Here is a 21,220-nt window from a genome sequence, read left to right on the forward strand (position 1 = left end):
TGTTTTTTGAGATAGAGTCCTGCTCAGCTCAGTTGCCCAGGCTGGAGTGCAGTGACGCAATCTCAGCTCACTGCACCCTCTGCCTCCTGGGCTCAAGCCATTCTCCTGCCTCAGCCTCCCGAGTAGCTGTGATTACAGGTGCCCACCACCAAGCCTGGCTAATTTTTGTATTGTTAGTAGAGACAGGGTTTCACCATGTTGGCTGGGCTCGTCTTGAACTCCTAACCTCAGGCGATCCGCTGCCTTGGCCTCCCAAAGTGCTGGGATTACAGGCTCATTCTTTCTTTTTTTAAGAATGGAGTCTCACTATGTTGTCCATGCTGGTCTCGAATTTTTGGGCTCAAGCAATCCTCTCACCTCATCCTCCTGAGTATCTGGGACTATAGGCATGCACCATTGCACCTGGCTCCCAAATTTTTTATTTTGTATGGGGGTATCCAGTTGTCCCAGCACCATTTGTTGCAAAAATTATTCTTTCCTCATTGAATCATCTTGGCACCCTTTTGAAAATGAATTAATCATAGATGTGTGGGTTTATTTTTGGACTCTGAATTCTATTCCATTGATGTATGTGTCTATCCTTAAGCTAGTACCACACTGTTTTAGTTATTATAGCTTTTCAGTAAGTTTTGAAATTGAGATGTGTTCTCCCACTTTGTTGTTCATTATAAAGATTGTTTAGGCTCACATCTGTAATCCTAGCACTTTGATAAACTGAGGTAGGTAGATAGCTTGAGCCCAGGAGTTCAAAACGAGCCTGGGCAACATGGCAAAACCCCGTGTCTTTAAAAAAAAATGCAAAAATTTGCCAGGCATGGTGGTGTGCACATGTGGTCTCAGCTACTCAGGAGGCTGAGGTTGGAGGATCGCTTGAGCCCTGAAGATGGAGGTTGCAGTGAGCTGAGATTGTGCCATTGCACTCTAGCCTGGGCAACAGAGCTATTTGGGGTCCTTGCAATTCCGTATGAGTTTTAGGATCAGGTTGCCCATTTTTCAAAAAAGTGTAGTTGGAATTTTGATAGAGATCACATTGAATCTGTAGATTGCTTTGGGGAGTATTGCCGTCTTAACAATATTTCAGAATACTCCAATTAATATGGGATGGAATATCTTATTTATTTAGGGCTTCTTTAGTTCAATGATGTTTTGTAGTTTTCAATGTCTAAGTCTTACACTCTCTTGGTTGAATTAATTCCTAAATATTATATTCTTTTCGATGCTGTTATAAATGGCATTGTTTTCTTAATTTTATTTTCAGATTGTTCATTGCTAGTGTATATATAGAAATACAATTGGTATTTGTATATTGATTTTGTATCGTGCCAACTTTGCTGAAGTCATCTGTTAGCTTTAATAATTTTTTCCCCTGTGTGGATTATTTATCATTTTCTATATTTAAGATCATGTCATCTATGAATAGAGATAGTTTTCCTTCTTTTTTCCTCATCTGGATGCCTTTTAATTCTTGCTTAGTTGCCCTAACTAGATCTCCTGTACAGTGTTTAATAGAAATGGTGAAAGTGAGCATCCTTGTCTTTTTCCTAATCTTAGGGGAGAAGTTCAGTCTGCTTCTTAATGTGGTTTTTTAGTATTTTGTTAAGGAATTTTGCATCTATATTCATAAGGGATATTGGTCTGCAGTTTTCTTTCTCAGTTGTGTCTTTATCTAGCTTTGGTGTCCAGGTAATACTGTCCTCATAAGGAGATAGGAAGTTTTTCCTCTTCTGGTTAAAATTTTTTAATAAGATTTTCTCATTTAAGATATAAACTTTTTCATGATATTCATAATGAATTTTTCAGTGTTTTTTTTTTTTTTTTTTTTTTGGAGACAAGGCCTCGCTCTGTCACCCAGGCTGGAGTGCAGTGATGCAAAAATGGGTCACTGCAGAATTGACCTCCTGGGCTCAAGCAGTCCTCCTGCCTCAGCCTCCTCAGTAGCTGGGACCACAGGTGGACACCACAACAACCAGCTAAATTTTTTTTTTGTTTTTTTGTAGAGACAGGGTCTCACTTTGGTGCCTAGGCTGGTCTTGAATTCCTGGGCTCAAGCGATCCTTCCACTTTGGCCTCCCAAAATGGTGAGCCACCGTGCTCAGCCAGTGTCTCTCTCTCTCCCCCCCTTTTTTTTTTTTTTAGTGCAGACTTTGTATTTAAAATCAGACTGCAACAATTCTTAGTAAAGCATAAGTCAGTTAGAGTCCTGATAATTCTAAGAAATATTTTTTCTGCTTATTTTATGTGATTTATTTAGAGTTATCATCCATAATGTTACAAGGTGGCAGACATTTTTAAATTTTAATTGCTGGCTCCTTCACTTATGTTGCGAGTAGTTAGAGTGGAAAACCATCCCCAGCCATTCACCGTTAATGTACATGAGTGACTATGATGTCAGAACAAAAATCATACCTGCCTTAGTAATGTGTTTTCCCACTTGTGAAATTGGAGTATGGATACTCTGTTACCATGGATATCTGCTATTTAAATATGCTGAAAGATTTAAAGTGCTGTCTTGTATTTGTGGGATTTCATAATGATGAGCAGTAAATTATCCAAGAAGATAATTACAAATTACATGTTAGGATTAATATGGATTAAATTCATTTACTATAGTTAAAAAATTTGTATTACTTCTGTTATGATTAAAAACTACATCTGTTTAAATCTTTCTTTTTAGCAGATGTTTCAGTTACTACTAAAGTAAATATAAATGATTTACCGATTCTCTGGGAAGAAAAATGCTCACTACTTAGTAAGATGAGATTTTAACCTTAGAATGAATTAGCATCTTTGCATTTTGCTTTGCTGATAATTTTCTTTGCTTTCAGTCCTTTTGTTATTAAGGATATATTTGACTAGTCTTAGAGTCTGAGAAATTATTTCTATTATTGAGCAGGAAAGCTTAGAAAATTTAAACAGTGAGTAATCAGCTGTCACACTTGAAACCTAGAGGTGCACTCTGAAATTACACATCAGCTGTTACAGAAATGAGCTTACTCATAAAATTCTGCTGCATTCTGCAGAAAATATGGCAGAGATTTAAGTCTCCCTGTGTTTCACAATTACTGATCATAATATAAATATGCCAAATATTGCCCATGAAAAATATGGGCTGGGAGTTAGTAAGCATTTATTCTGAAATATAGTATCAGTTATAAAATGGAAAATTGCTGGTCTAATAAATATACAGGAGCCCATACAATTCTCCGATACAACCGCTAGTCTAATCTCGTATCTCCAATTGTCTACTTGACATTTCCACTTAGATGACCTTAATATTTAATACTAACCCATTATTTGATGCTGAGTCCTTGATGCAGTGTTGCAACTTCCAATTACAATGTTTCCATGGAAAAAAATAGACTCTGCTTAGTGACATGTCTTACAACTTAGTAAAAAATTATTATTGTCTGTCCAAAGGACACTTGTGCTTGCTTCTCCCATTATCACTACAAACCCTTTATATCCCAAATTGTATTCCTCTCTTATTACAAACTTGCCAGACAGGCAAAACTGTTTAGCATAGTTGAAAGCATTAGATTGGTGTCCTACTTTGGATTCTGCCACTAGTTGTATGACTCTCCCCAGACATCATTTTTTTCTTTTATGTAAAATGAGGATGTTGGACTAGAAGATCTGTAACATCATTTCAGTTACCTTGCTATGAAAATTGCGGTCTTTAAGTGTATCACTCTGGGTGGGTTGTGTGACCTGAAATGTCACCAATTTTTTTCTGGTCTCAACATGAGACACTTTATTACCTTATCCATTCAGTTATCAAACAGCTTTGTAAATTGTTTTTCTTTCTTTTTTTTTTTTTTTTTTTGAGATGTAATCTTACTCTGTTGCCCTCACTGGAGTGCAGTGGTGCGATCTTGGCTCACTGCAACCTCTGCCTCCTGGGTTCAAGCGAAGCTCCTGCCTCAGCCTCCTGAGTAGCTTGGACTATAGGTGCATGCCACCACACCTGGCTAATTTTTGTATTTTTGATTGAGACGGAGTTTCACCATATTGGCCAGACTGGTCTCGAACTCCTGACCTCGTGATCTGTCCGCCTTGGCCTCCCAGAGTGCTGGGATTACAGGTGTGAGCCACTGCGCCCAGCTTTGTAAATTTTCATGTTACATTTGTCCTATCTATTCCCATTTTTCTTTCCATTTTTGCTTATTTTCATCCACGCCTAGATTACAAGAGCTTCCTATCTAATTCTAGTCTTTCCTCACTCTATTTTGTCCCCATAGTGCTTTCTAGCTGATCTTCCCTAAAGACCAGTTTCATCAAGTTACTTCTTAGAAAATGTTATCGGCCTACTTCTAAATATCATATGACAGTTTCTGGTTCTTCTGTTGAACTTTTAAATCCCTAGCACTGATTTTCTGTGTTAATCATACTGACATATGATTACATGATATCTAGGATATATGTCACCTCATACTATGTTTTTTTCCATCTATGACTTTACTAAATTATTCTCCTTACCTGAATGTCTTTTCCTTTTTCCCCTATCATTCCGAAACACTACCGTGTGAAATTAACCCAAGCACTTTAGCAACATGTGACATTCTCTGAGAGATTGTGCTACTTTTTTAAGGGTCCAAAACCATGGCAAGGGATGGAAAAAGAAAAGTACATCTCTTTATTGAGTGTTGCCTGTGTGCCAGGCATGTTACCACATTTAAACCACTCAACAATCCTTTGAGATTGATGATATTGACCACATTTTACTGCTAACTCTGAGGCTCAAAGAAATAAACTAACCTATACAAGGTCACACTGCTAGTGAGCAGTGGAGCTGGGATTTGAACTCTGGGATCTTTTTACTTATCCCTGAAAAAATGGCCAAGGTACCACTACTTAGCTTTTTTACACCCCTCCCTCCCCAACAAATGCATAGACAGAAGTAAAGGTACAAATTTAAGTGCCTAGCAGATATTCTCCAAGATTTAGGTGAATTTTTTTCTTATATTTTGAAAATACAGGTATTTCAAGAGTTCTTTCATTTACCTCATTTATCAAAGGAGCTTGATGTAGGGAAGGGGAGGCCTTTTGTCTGATAAGAAGTGTCTAATTTTTTTTTTTTTTTAAGGGCCACAGGGAGATTTGAAGTCAAAGGGAAAATAGCAAAGCATTTTCTTTTTTGCAATTACAGGCTGAAAAAGAGATGGCATTCATATGTGCATTCAGCAATCATCCTTTCATAACACCACCTAGATAACAATTAGGGTGAAGGGTGAACAGTTCAAGCAGTGTTAGTTAATGAGATTTTATGGGTTTTTTTGTTGTTGTTGTTTTGAGATGATCGCTCTGTCTCCCACACTGGAGTGCAGTGGCACGATCTTGGCTCACTGCAACCTCTGCCTCCCAGGTTCAAATGATACTCCTACTTCAGCCTTCTGAGTAGCTGGGATAACAGGTGCGCACCACCACACCCAGCTAATTTTTGTATTTTTAATAGAGATGGAGTTTTGCCATGTTGACCAGGCTGGTCTCGAACTCCTGACCTCAGGTGTTCCACCCACCTCCGCCTCTCAAAGTGCTGGGATTACAGGCGTAAGCCACTGCGCCCAGCCGTTAATGAGATTTTAAAATAAGTTATACAGATTGTTGGTAGTCACTTATGTACTTGGACTTGTCAATAACTGTCATAGTGAAAATGTAGTTTTTAAGAGTAGTAGCTACTTATGGGGATGTAGAAAGAATGGCCTCTCTCTTAGACAATTTCATTTTAAACATCATAGTAATCTTTTGCATAGTGATTGACTCCTATCTTTGTGGTTTCATTTATTTCTTTGTGATTGATTCCCCAGTGCCTGCCTGCAGTCCATTGCAACTTTCCCAAACTTTAATCCTGCAGCTTCAACCCACTGCTAGATATTTCCATTGATGACATGTGGTCTGAAACCTAGCATTCATCATGTGCTGTGTTGTATAATTGTATGTCTGTGTTATTGTATTACTTTCCCAAGTAAAATTTTTGTGTAGGGACTTAACACTCCTTTGAATCCCCTGTACCTATTATACTGCTGTGTACAAAGTAGGAGTTCAAATACGTGTGATCGCAATAGTCTTCATGACTAAAGTAGCTCTTCACTTTTTTGGTAACCGCATAAGCCTAGAAATCATCCAGAGTTCAGATACAGTTGCAAGCTCTATAGAACCAAAACACAGCAAAAAGGTGCTGTTTTATACCTTGTAAAAATGAAGCCAGTATGTTTGAAAATTGTCATGTGCTCCTTGTAGAAGAAAAGACTTTACTTTTTTGATGAATGACTTAAATACATTTATTTAAAATTAAATCCATTCTAACTTTTGGAGGTAATGGATATATTTATTACCTTGGTCATGGTGGTGGTTACATGAGTATATGCACATGTGCAAAAATATACATAAATATATATAAAATTATAGCACATATTTTTGCTGTTTGTCTTAAATTGATTTTATTTTCTGTATGTTAGGCTTGCTTTTATTTCTCCTTTGTCTACACTTTGTCTTCTATGATGTTTTCTAATTTTTCTCTTATAATACTTCTGGTTCTTAAAAGTGTTTTGCTTTATATTAACAGCATATTTAAAATTATTTTATTATTTATTTTTTGAGACCAAGTCTCACTCTGTCGTCCAGGCTGGTATGCAGTGGCACAAACATGTCTCATTGCAGCCTCAACCTTCCAGGTTCAAGCGATCCTTCCACCTCAGACTACAGGCATGTGCCACCACACCCAGCTAATTTTTTTTCCTTTCCTTTTTTTTTTTTTTTTTTTAAATAGAGATGAGGCCTCGCTATGTTGGACAGGCTGCTCTTGAACTCCTGGGCCCAAGCAATCCTCCCGCCTCAGCCTTGCAAAGTGCTGGAATTATAGGCATGATTATTATTATTATTTTTTTTTTTTTAGAGAGATGGGGTCTCGCCACATTGCCTAGGCTGGTCTTGAACTCCTGGGCTCAAGCAGTCCTCCTGGGCTCAAGCAGTCCTCCTGCCTCTGCCTCACAAAGTGCTGAGGTTACAGGCATGAGCTACTTTGCCCAGCCTTAATTTATTTTAATTGTCTTGAGGTCACTGATACAGACTTGAGGACAAGGACCAAGATGTATTTGTCTTTATATTGACAGTATGTTTAGCACAGTCTCTGGCAAAAAGCCAGTTAGTGGCACATCATTCAGGTCTCCCCAGATGGATACCAGTGCTTCTTATTCATTACAGTTTGGAGGCCCTAGTCATATTCTCTTTATACATTAAAAACTTTAATGATGATTGACTTCGGTTACCATTTTAATAAGTCTTGATTACAAGTCTAAGCTTTTCAAAAACATCTTTCATTGAATAACTATATGCAAAGAATATATATTTATATATTTATGTTGCTGCTTTGTATAAAATAGGCATGGATCAGAATTAATGTCCTGTGATTCTGTATTTGCCATTAGTCTTTTTTTTTTTTTTTTTTTTTTTGAGACAGAGTCTGACTGTCTCCCAGGCTGGTGTAGTGCAGTGGCACGATCTTGGCTCACTGCAACTTCCACCTCCCAGGTTCAAGGGATTCTCCTGCCTCAGTGTCCCGAGTAGCTGGGACTACAGGCACATGCCACCATACCCGACTAATCTTTGTATTTTTAGTAGAGACCGGGTTTCACCATGTTGGACAGGCTGGTGTCGAACTCCTGACCTCAGGTGATCCCCCTGCCTCGGCCTCCCAAAGTGCTGGGATTACAGGCATGAGCCACCACGCCCGGCTGCCATTAGTCTTACATTAAATGAACTTTTAAGGAAGCCCTCTTAGCATAGCCCGCAGCATGTCAATCTCATAAAGTAACTTTTAATCGATGTGGAAAATATACTGTAGTATTTAAAATGTAGTCTGAAACAATTTTGCTTTCCCTCCCCACACCCTCCTTATTTTTATAAAGTTACCAGGCAGTGACATTGCCAGTGGGAGTGATGTACTTTCTGATGTCATACCCAGTATTCCAAGTTCACCTTGCCTGCTTCCTAAAAAGAAAAACAAGCACCGGAATTTAGATGAACTTCCTTGGAGTGCAATGACAAATGATGAGCAGGTAAAGATCTTAACATTCTTAATTAAAAGCTTTTATGTGGAGACTAGGTAAAGCTCAGTTTATTGCCTGTTTAAAGCTACTGGGGAAATGTGGATTGCTTAGTAAATCTGAATTTGAGCTTTAACTGTTTTTCAGGGAACAAATAAAACCTTAAGTGCTTCTGATATGTAAACACATTATAATTGACATAATGAAGGATCAGAAGTTTTAGCAATGATCTTATTTGTAATTTTTTCATCACATAGGTGGAATATATTGAGTATCTGAGTCGGAAAGTGAGTACTGAGATGGGTCTTCGGGAGCAACTTGATATTATTAAGATCATTGATCCTTCTGCTCAAATCTCCCCTACAGACAGTGAGTTTATTATTGAACTTAACTGTCTCACAGATGAAAAACTGAAGCAGGTATGTAAAGAAAATACAGATTATTTACCTATTAAAAATACCACCATCTTATAAAATGTAGACTAAAATAATCATATGTAAATACATAGATAATTAAGGCCAAAATCACTGCTGTGAAAGGTAATATTAGAAAAAATGATGGCACATTGATTTAAGAGGTTTTATGTACATCTCACCTGCCAGTACCTTTCTGGGATCAGTGTGAATCTAGAACCTGCTTTTCAGTTGTATAGGATTTGAAATGTAATGTTACCACTTATGAGGTGGTTAGGTTAAGGTATAGATTTATTCTAACTCAGTTTACAGGAGACTAATTGACAAAATACTAATTAATGAGAGCTATTCTTTGGTAAATATCTGAGCTGAGGGATTTGAGTAGTTTTATGCTGTAATAATTGAGCCAGGCTAGGGTGAAACCTAGTGAATTTTCCCTCTGCTGTTCTGAAATCTGCATCTCTGGTATCTTCTTCTTCTTCCCCCCCTTATTTATTTATTTATTTTTTTTTGAGACGGAGTCTCACTCTGGAGTGCAGTGGCGATATCTCGGCTCACTGCAACCTCCACTGCCCAGGTTCAAGCGATTCTCCTGCCTCAGCCTCCCGAGTAGCTGGGATTACAGGCACCTGCCACCGCACCCGGCTAATTTTTGTATTTTTAGTAGAGATGGGGTTTCACCATCTTGACCAGGCTGATCTTGAATTCCTGACCTCGTGATCCACCTGCCTCAGCCTCCCAAAGTGCTGGGATTACAGGCGTGAGCCACTGCGCCTGGCCTCTGGTATCTTCTAAATACAATTTTTGCTGTTCTTTTTCTCTGGTATGTAGTTGAATGAATACTTAATGTTCTTACGTTCTACTTTGGATTTGTTTCTTTGTTTTGCATTTATCATTATTTATGAAAAATTTCTCTCATTTCAGTATTTCTCCCAGCAGACATACTATAATTTTCTACATTCCAGCAAATTTTTCATTAGTATGATAAATTGATGTCTTGCATTTGAAGACAGGTATCGTTGGCCCCTAGCTAAGATTTAGGAAACACCCTAATCTTATATAAAATCAGCAGCTTACTTAAATTATCTTAAATGGAGACCTTTAACAACTGCCTAATCTCATCTATTTTATTTTATTGTTAGTTTGTATTTTGAGTGCTATTTTTTTACAGTCCTAAATTTCTGAAGGCGAGTAGCCTTCCATTTACTGATTATATTTTATGTGCTTTTAAAATCCAGATCTATAACATGTTTTCTAGAATTTTGAACATTGTTCATTTTTCTAGTACTTATTTCTAAATTTAGCCTTTCTATTCTACCTTATATACGCATCTGCAGCACTTTTGACAGTCTTTTAGATTAAGTACAATATTATTTTCCCCCCAGCATTTTGAAGGTAGAACATCAAGGTGCAACACTAACCAGTTTGTGGTTGTGCTTCCCAAGGTCAGAAACTATATCAAGGAGCATAGCCCTCGCCAACGGCCTGCAAGAGAGGCCTGGAAGAGAAGCAACTTTAGTTGTGCAAGCACCAGTGGAGTGAGCGGTGCCAGTGCCAGCGCCAGCAGCAGCAGTGCCAGCATGGTCAGTTCTGCAAGCAGCAGTGGGTCCAGTGTTGGAAACTCTGCTTCAAACTCCAGTGCCAACATGAGTCGAGCACACAGTGACAGCAACCTGTCTGCAAGTGCAGCAGAGCGGATTCGGGATTCAAAAGTAAAACGTCTAATCAATACAAAACTTTACCTTTCAATATTAACATTAGTACTCCTTCATATAAATTTCTTGAAGAGTTAAAATGATCCTGCTGTCTAGATGCCTGTGGGTTTTGGTCTTAATTGAACAAGCAGGATGCTCTGCTGTTGAACAAAGCACTCTTGGCTGAGTGCTTTGAAATGCTGTTTTGACCCACAACCATATTGCATTCAATCTTACCTGATTTTTGTGTATGTTTTAAGTAAGATAAATTGGTGGAAATAATGAGTTATTCTCAAGATTGCAATATTGACTGCAACTCACTACTGAGCGAATCTCACTATGTTGCTGATGTTGCTGTCTATTAGCTCCTAAGAATGTTGTGTATGTCTTTTGTGTGTGTTAAATGTTTTCTTAATGTTTTAATCTTAAATGTTTCTTCTTAGCTAATTTAAAAATCTAATACTTTCTCTAATTTCTGTCTACTCTTTTCACAGTTGAGAAAGTTCTGTATAATATTGTTGGGCACTTAAAAAAAAAAAAAAGAAGGTATAAGTATATTTAGAATGGTCCTGTGGCTTAGCAGGGGAGTTTGATTCCTTGCAGTGACAAGAATCTGGAGCCAGTTTAAAGATGATAAGAGAATCTCTCTCTTTGGTGACCAAATGGTGACTTGAAGATACACAGTGATTCTTTCCCTGGTTCTTAGGGAAGTAGCAGAAACATAGCCCGCTTTGTTAGTTGCTAAGGAATTTCCCTAGATATGTGGTCATTCCTTTTTAGTATCAGTTCACCAGTGACAAGGATGGGAGTACCCACTGAGTTTCTGATGGGTTTTTAAGATGGTATTCGCCTACTACGAAAAAGGCATGATTTTTTTTACCTGCCATTATAAGATTGCTAGTGTTTTTGGATGAAGGGCACCTGAGAATCATAAGTATTAGAGACCTGGGCAATGTTCTCTACATTTGTATTCAGTATTGTCCCCTAGTATTAATTGTGTGTTCAGTATGCATTTATACCAATGTACCTTAATGGAATTTAAAAAAGAAGTCTTTGAAGTGACTCATTATGCATCACTAGCCAAAATGATTGTCTCAACCCTTCCTAATCAGAAGAGTCACTGGTCAAATACCACAAAATTGGAATCTTAATCATTTTTATGCCTAAGCCAGTGGCTCACTTACTGGAATGAGGATCATACTACAGAAGGATTTGAACATCTCTTAAAGTTAGAACATAGAGAATTTGATCCACAAAACATTTTGGGGTGGATATGCCAAAAACTAAACCAAACTGATTTAGAAATTTTTATTTTGACAGAAGCGATCCAAGCAGCGGAAGTTACAGCAGAAGGCCTTCCGCAAGAGGCAGCTGAAGGAGCAGAGGCAGGCCCGGAAGGAGAGGCTCAGTGGGCTCTTCCTTAACGAAGAGGTGCTGTCCTTGAAAGTGACTGAGGAAGACCATGAAGCAGATGTTGATGTTTTGATGTAATAAGGGTGAATTTATTAGCATTCTTTGTGAGCATTAAAATACTCCATCCTTATTGGTTTACATGCATTTTGACCAAAATTTTGGTTAGGGCTGTGCTGATGTACCATTAATAATTTAAGCCAGTGGTTCTTGACAGGTGGTCCCAAGACCTGCAGCTTCAGCATCACCTGAGAAGTTGTTAGGAATGCATACTTGTGGGCCCCACCCCCAGACGTAGTGAATCAGAAACCAACAGGGAGGCGCCTAGCATTGTTTCTTAACAAGTGCGGGGTTATTCTGATGCACAGTCTAGTTTAAGAACCACTACTTTGGGTAAATGTTTTGACTGTTTGAAGTTTATGGTGGCGAAGTGGGCTCCTTCAAAGACTAGCACTTATACAGTTTAGAAGATTTCAAGGTACTGCTGACAGTAGTTTATTGTGTCAGTATACATACATGTGTAGAGATCATAATTTAGTTCCCTTCTTAATGTTACAATTTCTTAGTTTACTTTTCCTAAAGGGCCATAGCATAATTCTTGATTCCTGGTATAAATTTTTTCTGAGGTGTGGGGGTGGGCAAGGTGTGGATTGCTGTTTACGATAGTGCCTTCATTAGTTTTAGTTCTGTTTTCATTCATTGTTGACTCAAAGGTATAAGAACAGGCCCTCATCTTTTTCCTGTTAGATTTATTTTTGTTTTTAACTTTATATAAGTTTAGAATCCTTTTTTGTTAAGTGATGACTACTGATGAAATAATGTTACTAGTAGCTGAATTTTAGACTTGATGCTATGTTGATTAATATTTAAATGGTGAAAGTAATTAGGCAAAATAAGCAATTCTGCTTTTCTGTTGCTTTCAGAAATTTTAGGCTGTAAAATTGTCTCAGGCAGGAAGTCAGTCTGTATCTCTCAAGTTCTTATTGTAGGTCATTTTTTTTTCAGCACAGCTCTAATTTTTAAATATTTGGTATAACAGCTTCTGGCATGTGACCTTGTTAATGTTGAAAATTAACTGATGAAAACCCTTATAGATCTGCTAAACTTCTCTATAAATTGCTAGAAATATACAGAGCAATGAGATATAGAAAACACCTTAGCTTGTTGGTTATTAATAGAGCTCTAATTTTAACTGTGAAATCATGGAGTTTCTTTAAATGTTTTCCTAGAGAGTTTGTTATCATGAACATTAGAAATAGCGTGATTCCTTTTCTTCTACCACATGTCTTGAACATTCACATGGGTTAAAGAAGATGGAAACTGATACTACTGACAATCAAGCTGCTTTCTGACTTTCATAATTTTCTTTATATTGTGGATAGCATTTTGAAGGTGACCGTGATTCTGTAGGAAGAGCTGTAATCAATATTTTTCAAACTCTAGAGTACAGAGGTTAGTAAGATTTCTGTTTTTGTTTTTTTTGTTTTTTTTGCTTTTTGTTATGTCAAGTAGCTTATTAAGAAAAAGATTCATGACTTAAATTCTTAATTCTCAGTTGATACAAAGGCTTATAATCATGTGTTTTAAAATTTTGATTTCATTTTCATTCCTTGAAGGTTAAAGAATGGAAACTGGGGATAAAAATTAATACGTTGCAGCTTTGCCAAAGTCCATGGTATGGTTGTAACCTTTTAAAGACTACTAAAGTCGTAATTTGAAATTTTTACTAAAATAAAACGTAAGTGTCTATGGTTTTCAATTGGAGTGGTCTTTCTTTCTTTCCCCCTCCCCCTCTTTGGTTCTCCTAACCAGCTTAGAGGACCCAAAGAGAGCTTGGGGATAGACACCAGAATACTCTGTGGAGGTGGAACAACTTAACCTCACTGTTTTCCCTTCCAAGTATAGGAAGAGCAAATGGAGAGCATAGTAACTGTATCTAAATTCTCTACCTGCTTTTAGCAAAAGTAAAATGCCACAGAATGATTGCCTGCCATCTTTACCTATTCTGCGAGGAAAACAGGCCACTTTTGGAGACCATAGAGCACCATGTATCTGTCAAATACTTGGAAACTATTTACTTAACAGGGATCAGTAAAAGAAAACCCTAAACAAGGTCATGATGTAATTTAAGACCAATTTCCCTACTTTCCCAATAATCATAGTCTTACTGCTTTCAATTTAACTTGAGTCACTGTTAAATAAGTTTACCAAAGTGCCACAAAGTTGATTTTTAAAGTTTGTAAAGGTTTGAATGTTTATAGAAGTGCATCATGAAATTTTGTATAAATCCAGATGAACTGTCATTATAGTACTATAAGTTAGAGATAGTAATAAAGTTGGGTTGAAGGAGATTGAAAATATTTCATTTGATTAAAAGAAAATCATTAAATAACTTGGGCTTGCTCGTGATTGAAGAGGGAGATTTAATAGTCCTCTGTCCCCCTAAAAAAGAAACTAGCAGAAAAAGACATAAAAAGTTCTTAGGTCTCTGTTCATGTGCTGTGTGTTTTTTCCATTGTAATGTCTTGTGTAGATAATTCAAAGTTTGAACTATTTCTTTCTTGGAATAAGTAATAATTTATTCAATATGGTATATCTCTGAGTTCAATTTAAAACAATCCAACTCAGTAGTATTTATTTTTAAATTCAAATCCAAACTAACCAATTAATTAATAAAAAGGCAAGACTGACTTGCTGTAGTATTGGTTCTCATCTGTAGAGAACTGACACTGGAGCAAATTTTAAGTCTCCTCTTTGAAAATAAGCCTTGTTAACTGAGGGCGTAATAAATTTCCCACAGATTTATCCAGAAACATTTTATTAGAGATCTTATAGTAGTATCTCAGTTCCTACCACAGCTTTTTAAAGGATGAGACTTGCATTTAACAAAATGACATATATAATATTTTTCTATAGTTTTGCAACTGAATTAAAGGAAGGTGATGCATTATAATGTGTAGTGAGGTATAAAGGGCTAGTTCATTCTCTCCCAACAAGAACTTAGAATAAAATAACACTTTTTTTCATGAGACTTACCTCATTTTTGTTAGGCTATGGCAGTTTTGTCCAGTTCCTCTGTCCCTTGAGTGAATTAGATATTGCTGAATTAATCTCAGAAACTGACTTATAAAATAATGACATTATAGATTGGGTGAACTTCTCATTTAATTTAACTTTTAAAAGTGCTAAATCCTCTCAAAAAGGAAGAATTATAGGAAACTACTATATAGAGGTATCCAGATTCTGATGAGCTTTAAAAATTATAAAATATAGCAAATGTCTTCATATTTTAGCTAGAAATGTTAGTACACAACCAGTATAGAAGTCTTGTTTGTTTCTGGGTTCTCCAGCAGAGACTTTGTTTGTGGCTTACTCTGTATAGCCTCATGTGCCTTAAAGGTGGTGAACTCTGTACTTTTTGTCAATATCAGGCTTTTCAAAACTCAAAAACAATCCAAATGTTGTAATTTGTTTTGCATAATGCCCATGGAATTGGGTATCAGTAAGCAAAGTCATTAAATTGAAACAATCAATGCTAATAGAGTATAAAAACAAAAACCTTCAAATCTTAAATTTCATTTGCGTAACTTTATTTTCGGCCTAGCTAGATCATTGAAGAGCCTTGAAAGTTATCTAAAGTATGGCTTAATGTGTATTTTTTCCTCTGAAAAAGATCATATGCCAGGATACTTCTTCAAACCAGAGCACTTTTAATATCTGGAAAGATAATTTTCAAGGTACAAGCAAAAGCACTTCAAGGACAGAGATTATGTAGCAAGTTGATTCTTTATGAATTCTTTGAATTCATTTGTGTAATAGCTGGAACATACTCCTCTTCTTTCCTTTAACAAATGAACTTTTAGCACTTCTATCTCCAAGAAAAACATTTGTTTGGAATTGGTGGAGGGTACTCACAGTCCGTTTATAGTTTGGGACAATTAATAGGAAAATCCCCAGTTGCATTCAAATAATAGTGTTGATGTTGAGGGCACTGACTCATTCAACATGTCTGAACTAGAAGTAAATTTAATTCTGAAAGGACTATTAGTTAGGAAATAAGTATTTGTATACACATGTACTGTGGTAACTTTGGATTCGTTTTAAGTCTGATAAAGTAAGATAAACTTTGTCTTAAAAATAAAATTATGCTAAGTGAATAAAAACTATCTGAGATATTTTAAGCTAGGCATCTTTGTTAGCATAGTATCTGGAACATAACTACTTATAATGCTTAGGTCTTATTTCTTTGGAAAATAATTTACTTATTCCAAAAGGCTTAGAAGGAACTCTGAAAATTCTTCTAACTGGCCATGAAGAGTGAGGAAGTTGCATGGTACTGCTGAAGATCTGAGTTGACTCGCTGAAATTTTATTTTCTTATTTTTTTTTAACATTAGAATTCTTTCTTTCTGGCTCTCCCTCCAGTTATTTTTAAAATTAAGGTAATTAGTGTTTTAACCTAGAGCATATAATGGCAAATTAAATTTTAATTTGACCCTCATACCGAACTCAGAAAAACTTGTTTGGTCTTCTCTAAATTCTATATGTAGTACTTTTTTTTAATTGTCAGATTTCTTTGTTGCGTCTTTGTGTCCAACAAAACCTGTGTGGAAATCTGTTCATTTTTGTGGTGAGGGATGGGGGTGAAAAAGGGGAGACTTGCTCTAATTATGCATATACATTTTGACTATGTAAAGGTAGTTGTAGACTATATGTATAAATAACAAGTTAACTCTTACTATTCTGAATTGAACAACTGAATAAGGAACAGTGGCCTGAAGCTATGACTTGTTTTGTGAAGCTACTGGCTCTTTTAACAGTAGCTGACCTATTGGATTTAAACTGAGACTGAAATTGAGATTTGTGGTTAGGTTATCTAGCTGAGTCTTTTAGCAATGGAGCAGATAATGTCCCTGTAGTGGATCCATTTAATTTCCTATTTGAGTACTCTCACTTAATAAGTATTATCTATTCTGAATCTTTGTGTTGGGAATTTAAGGACTATTGTCAAAGTCTATTAATGATAAACAAGTATATGCAAAACAATTCACAGATGGATAAAAATTTCAAATTGTGGGTTTTTGTTTTTGTTTTTGCTTTTTAGTTTCAAAGATTAGTTATGTAGCAGCAATATCATAACCAAAGCAAGTAGATAATTGACTGGTTTGGAGAATCTTCAAGTAGTCTTAAATACTGTAATGTATCAGATTGTTAACCAGGATTTTTTTTTCCTGTATTACTGCTAAATGTATTACTATATTAATGCACTTTTGTATATATAACTGTCTTCTGTACATTCTGTACTTACTACAGTGTATATAGAGCCTGTTTTCCCTGAAGCTGTGAGGGAATAACAATAGTTGTATCATAAGTCGTTTCTATTTTGAGTTCCTTCTTGTACTTGAAAGTAATTCAATAGTGAAATCTAAATGAGTGTTTATGGTTGTAATTAAAACTGGCAATGTGGCAGAGCTGTCTTTTGAAACTGAATACCAGAATGAAAAGTGTTGTTTTGGTTAAGAACTCTTATAATGTATTGTTTCTTTTGATGTACCCTGAGTTGTTACAAACCTCACTCACTGCTGCTTACTACTTTATACTTCTGAGTCAGCTCCTTTCATGCTGTATCCCAGAATATTTACCAACAGAGGAGAACTGCTCTCTTTTCTGTTGCTCATAGTTTGGTTATGGCTTTATAAACTTTTATTTGGTGAAAGTCCCAGATACCCAAATGTCATTGGCAAAACATTTTTTTTCTGGAGAGATCAGATTTCTAGAGAGATTAGCATTCATAGTAAATGAAAATTGTCTAATTTTTTTAATCCATGCTATTACTGGGCAGTAGGTCTAATTTTTGTCGACAAAAAATAGATCTATTTTCCTTATATGTTGATTTAGAATCTTAAGTTAAAATTTTATAAAAGAAATGTCTGAGCAGTTCTATGTATGGAGGAGCAGTTCAGCTTTTCAGCAGCAACTTTATCTTTTGCCACTAGAGGGAGATCTGTGGTTGCTTTCTCCTTTGGAGAATAGCTGCTTTGTTTTTGTTTTTAATTTCTAAGGTTGGAATAGAACTTATTCTCAAAATTCCTTTAGTGTTATTAAATACTTTCATTTATTAGTCAAAGGTAAGTTAATTAAGCTTGTTTAATGACACCAATCTTATGCTTTTCTGTAATCTTCAATTTTTAATAAATGTGAGTTAGATATTAAGTGAAATGTGCGTGTATGTGTTTCTTCTCTTAGGTACTCTAGAGCTCCATATGTGGCTAGTGACTACCATAATGGATAGTACATTATGTAATGCCCATATGGTAGTCACTAGCCACATATGGCTATTTAAATGAATTAAAGTTAAGTAAAATTTAAAATGTAGTTCCTTAGTCTCCTTAGCAATACTTCAAGTATCCAGTAGCTACCATGTGGCTACATGCTATTTACTCTATTGAAAAGCATGAGATGTAGAACATTTCCATCATCACAGAAAGTTCTGTTGGACAGTGCTGCTGTAGAGATTTGCTGGTTTATGTAGTGACCATTATCATTTTATCAGTGAACAGTAATTAGTGGCTAAAAAACTGCTGCCTATAGTTAACTGTTGCAGGTGATTGGTGTGAGAGGGAGATTAAACTGTTTTTCTTTTTTTTGAGACAGGGCCTTGCTCTGTCACTCAGGCTTGTGTGCGGTGGTGCGATCATAACCCACAACAGCTTTAACCTCCCAGGCTCAAGCAATCCTCCCACCTCAGCCTCCCAAGTAGCTAGGACCATGGGTACATGTCACCACACTCAGCTAATTTTTAAATTTTTTGTAGAGATGAGGTCTCTACAAAAAGTGTTTTTTGCCTAGGCTGGTCTCGAACTCCTGGGCTCAAGCAATCCTCCTGCTTTGGCCTCCCAAAGTTCTGGGATTATAGGTGTGAGCCAGTGTACCCAGCCTGTATTTCACTTTCTGCTTCATTAAAGCTACTACCAAATTTGAGAACTTGGTAGTTTAATGGAGAAATTTATCAGTGACCATTTCATTTGACTATGAGTAAGATTTAATGTTTGAATAATGTGAGAAGTTTGGGCCAGTTTCACAGGTTTTATTGTTGCAGAGTGCTGCCATGCAGCTTTCTCTGTGAGTTAGTCCTTTGATGCACAAAAAAGCAATTGTAAATGGCAGTGCTGGGACACAGAACTGAATACATTTTAGAAGACTCCAGTTGTTTAAAACTATGCTTACAAATAAGTAGAAATGTGAATTTTGGAATCATCCCCTCAGAGTGTTTTTTCTTTTTTTGTTGGGGAGGGGAGGGTGCAGGGGAGTGTGATGGAGTCTCATTCTGTTGCCCAGGCTGGGGTGCAGTGGTGCAATCTCCGCTCACTACAACTTCCATCTCCTGGGTTCAAGCGATTCTCCTGCCTCAGCCTCCCGAGTAGCTGAAACTACAAGCATCCACCACCACACCTGGCTAATTTTTGTATTTTTAGTAGAGACAGGGTTTCACCATGTTGGCCAGGCTGTTCTTGAGCTCCTGACCTCAGGTGATCCACCCACCTCGGCCTCCCAAAGTGTTGGGATTACAGGAGTGAGCCACCGCGCCCGGCCCAAAGTGTTTTTTATTAAATTCGTGTGATGTGAGAGACTTCATAGTCACTGTTACTTGGGTTAGACAATCCTCTGCCCTCTCACCATCAGTTTGGATTTCATGGTAAGTGGGATGTTTGTATTATGGTATCCTTGTTTCTTAGTAATAAGTTGATAAGATACTAGATTTAGGTACAGTGTTGCTTCTCTTTGTAATGAGCAAACATTTTAACATTCTAGTTTATTCCTTTGGTTACCAGGATCCTGTTATATGCTTTTTTATCTTAAAAGTATGTATTTAGATTGGATTTATATATTTTCAACTTTGTGTTATAAAGAATTTCGGCTGGGCGCGATGACTCATGTCTGTAATCCCAGCAATTTGGGAGGCCAAGGTGAGCAGATCACTTGAGGTCAGGAGTTCGAGACCAGTCTGCCAACACAGAGAAACCCTGTCTCTACTACTGAAAATACAAAAAAAAAAAAAAAAAAAAGCCGGACCTGGTGGCGTGCACTGTAATCCCAGCTGCTCGGGAGGCTGAGGCAGGAGAATTGCTTCAACCTGGGAGGCGGAGGTTGCAGTGAGCCAAGATCATGCCACTGCACTCCAACCTAGGTGACAGGGCGAGACTCTGTCTCCAAAAACAAACGCACAAAGAATTTCAAGTAGAGAGAACAGTAAGATGAATCCACACATACCCGTATCTACTTCAACTCTTCTCACAGACAATCTTGTGTCTTTTACTCCCACCTACCCACTCACCTTACCTCAACTCACAGTGATACTAAAGCAAACCCCAGGTGGCATATTTCATTTTTTAATATGTCAGTATATGATTTTTAAAAGGTAAGGATACTTTTATTTTTTTGGAGACAGGGTCTCACTCTGTCACCCAGGCTGGAGTAGAGTGGTGCAATCACAGTTCACTGCAGCCTAGACCCAGGCCCAAGCAATCCTTCTTCCTCAGTCACCCAAGGTACTGGGACCTCTGGGACCACTGGTGTGCACAACCATGCCTGGCTAATTGTTTTAATTTTTTTTAGAGATGGTGTCCCTGTGTTGCCCAGGCTGATCTTGCACTCCTGGGCTCAAGTTATCTTCTTACCTTGGCCTCCCAAAGTGCCAAGATTATGAGCATGAGCCACCACACCCGGCCTTCCCATTTTATATATAATTATGATACCATCATCGTACCTCCTTATTTATTATTTATTTAATATACCTTGTTTATTTATAAATAAAAATAGTTCTGTAATATCAAATATCTGGTCTACTTATTTGAAATCAAAATCATAACCATTTGTGTTCATTTCAGAATCATCAAAATTATAACCATTTGTGTTAATTTCAAAATCATTCTGCATTTTGCTAGCACCAAGGTAGAATAGTTATTTTTACTATTACTTGATAGGTCCTGATAGTGTCTTGAGCACATTTTAATTGAAAGAGAGGTATCTATTATTCTTAGATAAAAACAAATTCCAGTTGTTTTCTCTCTACTTTGTTATTAAAGCCACAGGATAATTTGAGTAGCAGGCAGGAAAGTAACTGTTCAAAATAAGCTGAGCCAGGTATTTTCTGTCCCACTTTACCTCTGCGCCTAAGAATTTTCTTTTTTTAGCTGAAATTGGCCCACATGTCACAGATTGAAATACTTAGTATTTATTTAAAAAAAAAAAAAGTAAGGATCCCATGGGGAATATAAGAAAAAATAGACATTTCTAACCTTTTATTTATTAGAAATTAAATATTTTTTTTTTTTTTAATTTATTTATTATTATTATACTGTAAGTTGTAGGGTACATATGCATAACGTGCAGGTTTGTTACATATGTATACTTGTGCCTTGTTGGTGTGCTGCACCCATCAACTCGTCATTTACATCAGGTATAACTCCCAATGCAATCCCTCCCCCCGCCCCCCTCCCCATGATAGGCCCCAGTGTGTGATGTTCCCCTTCCCGAGTCCAAGTGATCTCATTGTTCAGTTCCCACCTATGAGTGAGAACATGCGGTGTTTGGTTTTCTGTTCTTGTGATAGTTTGCTAAGAATGATGGATTCCAGCTGCATCCATGTCCTTTGTAGGGAC

General features: G+C 36.9%; 1 protein-coding gene across 1 annotated transcript in view; it reads left to right on the forward strand.

The window, feature by feature from the left end:
• FAM199X (family with sequence similarity 199, X-linked) overlaps window positions 1-17,777 on the forward strand; it is a 30,321-nt gene extending 12,544 nt beyond the window's left edge. The window contains exons 3-6 of the mRNA XM_025372974.1: window positions 7,905-8,054; window positions 8,300-8,461; window positions 9,901-10,167; window positions 11,470-17,777. Of these exons, the coding sequence (XP_025228759.1) occupies window positions 7,905-8,054; window positions 8,300-8,461; window positions 9,901-10,167; window positions 11,470-11,640 (750 nt within the window). The 3' untranslated portion in view covers window positions 11,641-17,777. The remainder of the gene's footprint in view (window positions 1-7,904; window positions 8,055-8,299; window positions 8,462-9,900; window positions 10,168-11,469) is intronic.
• Window positions 17,778-21,220: the final 3,443 nt, after the last annotated feature.

This window comes from Theropithecus gelada, chromosome X (genome assembly GCF_003255815.1).
Source record: "Theropithecus gelada isolate Dixy chromosome X, Tgel_1.0, whole genome shotgun sequence".
Lineage (NCBI taxonomy): Eukaryota > Metazoa > Chordata > Mammalia > Primates > Cercopithecidae > Theropithecus > Theropithecus gelada.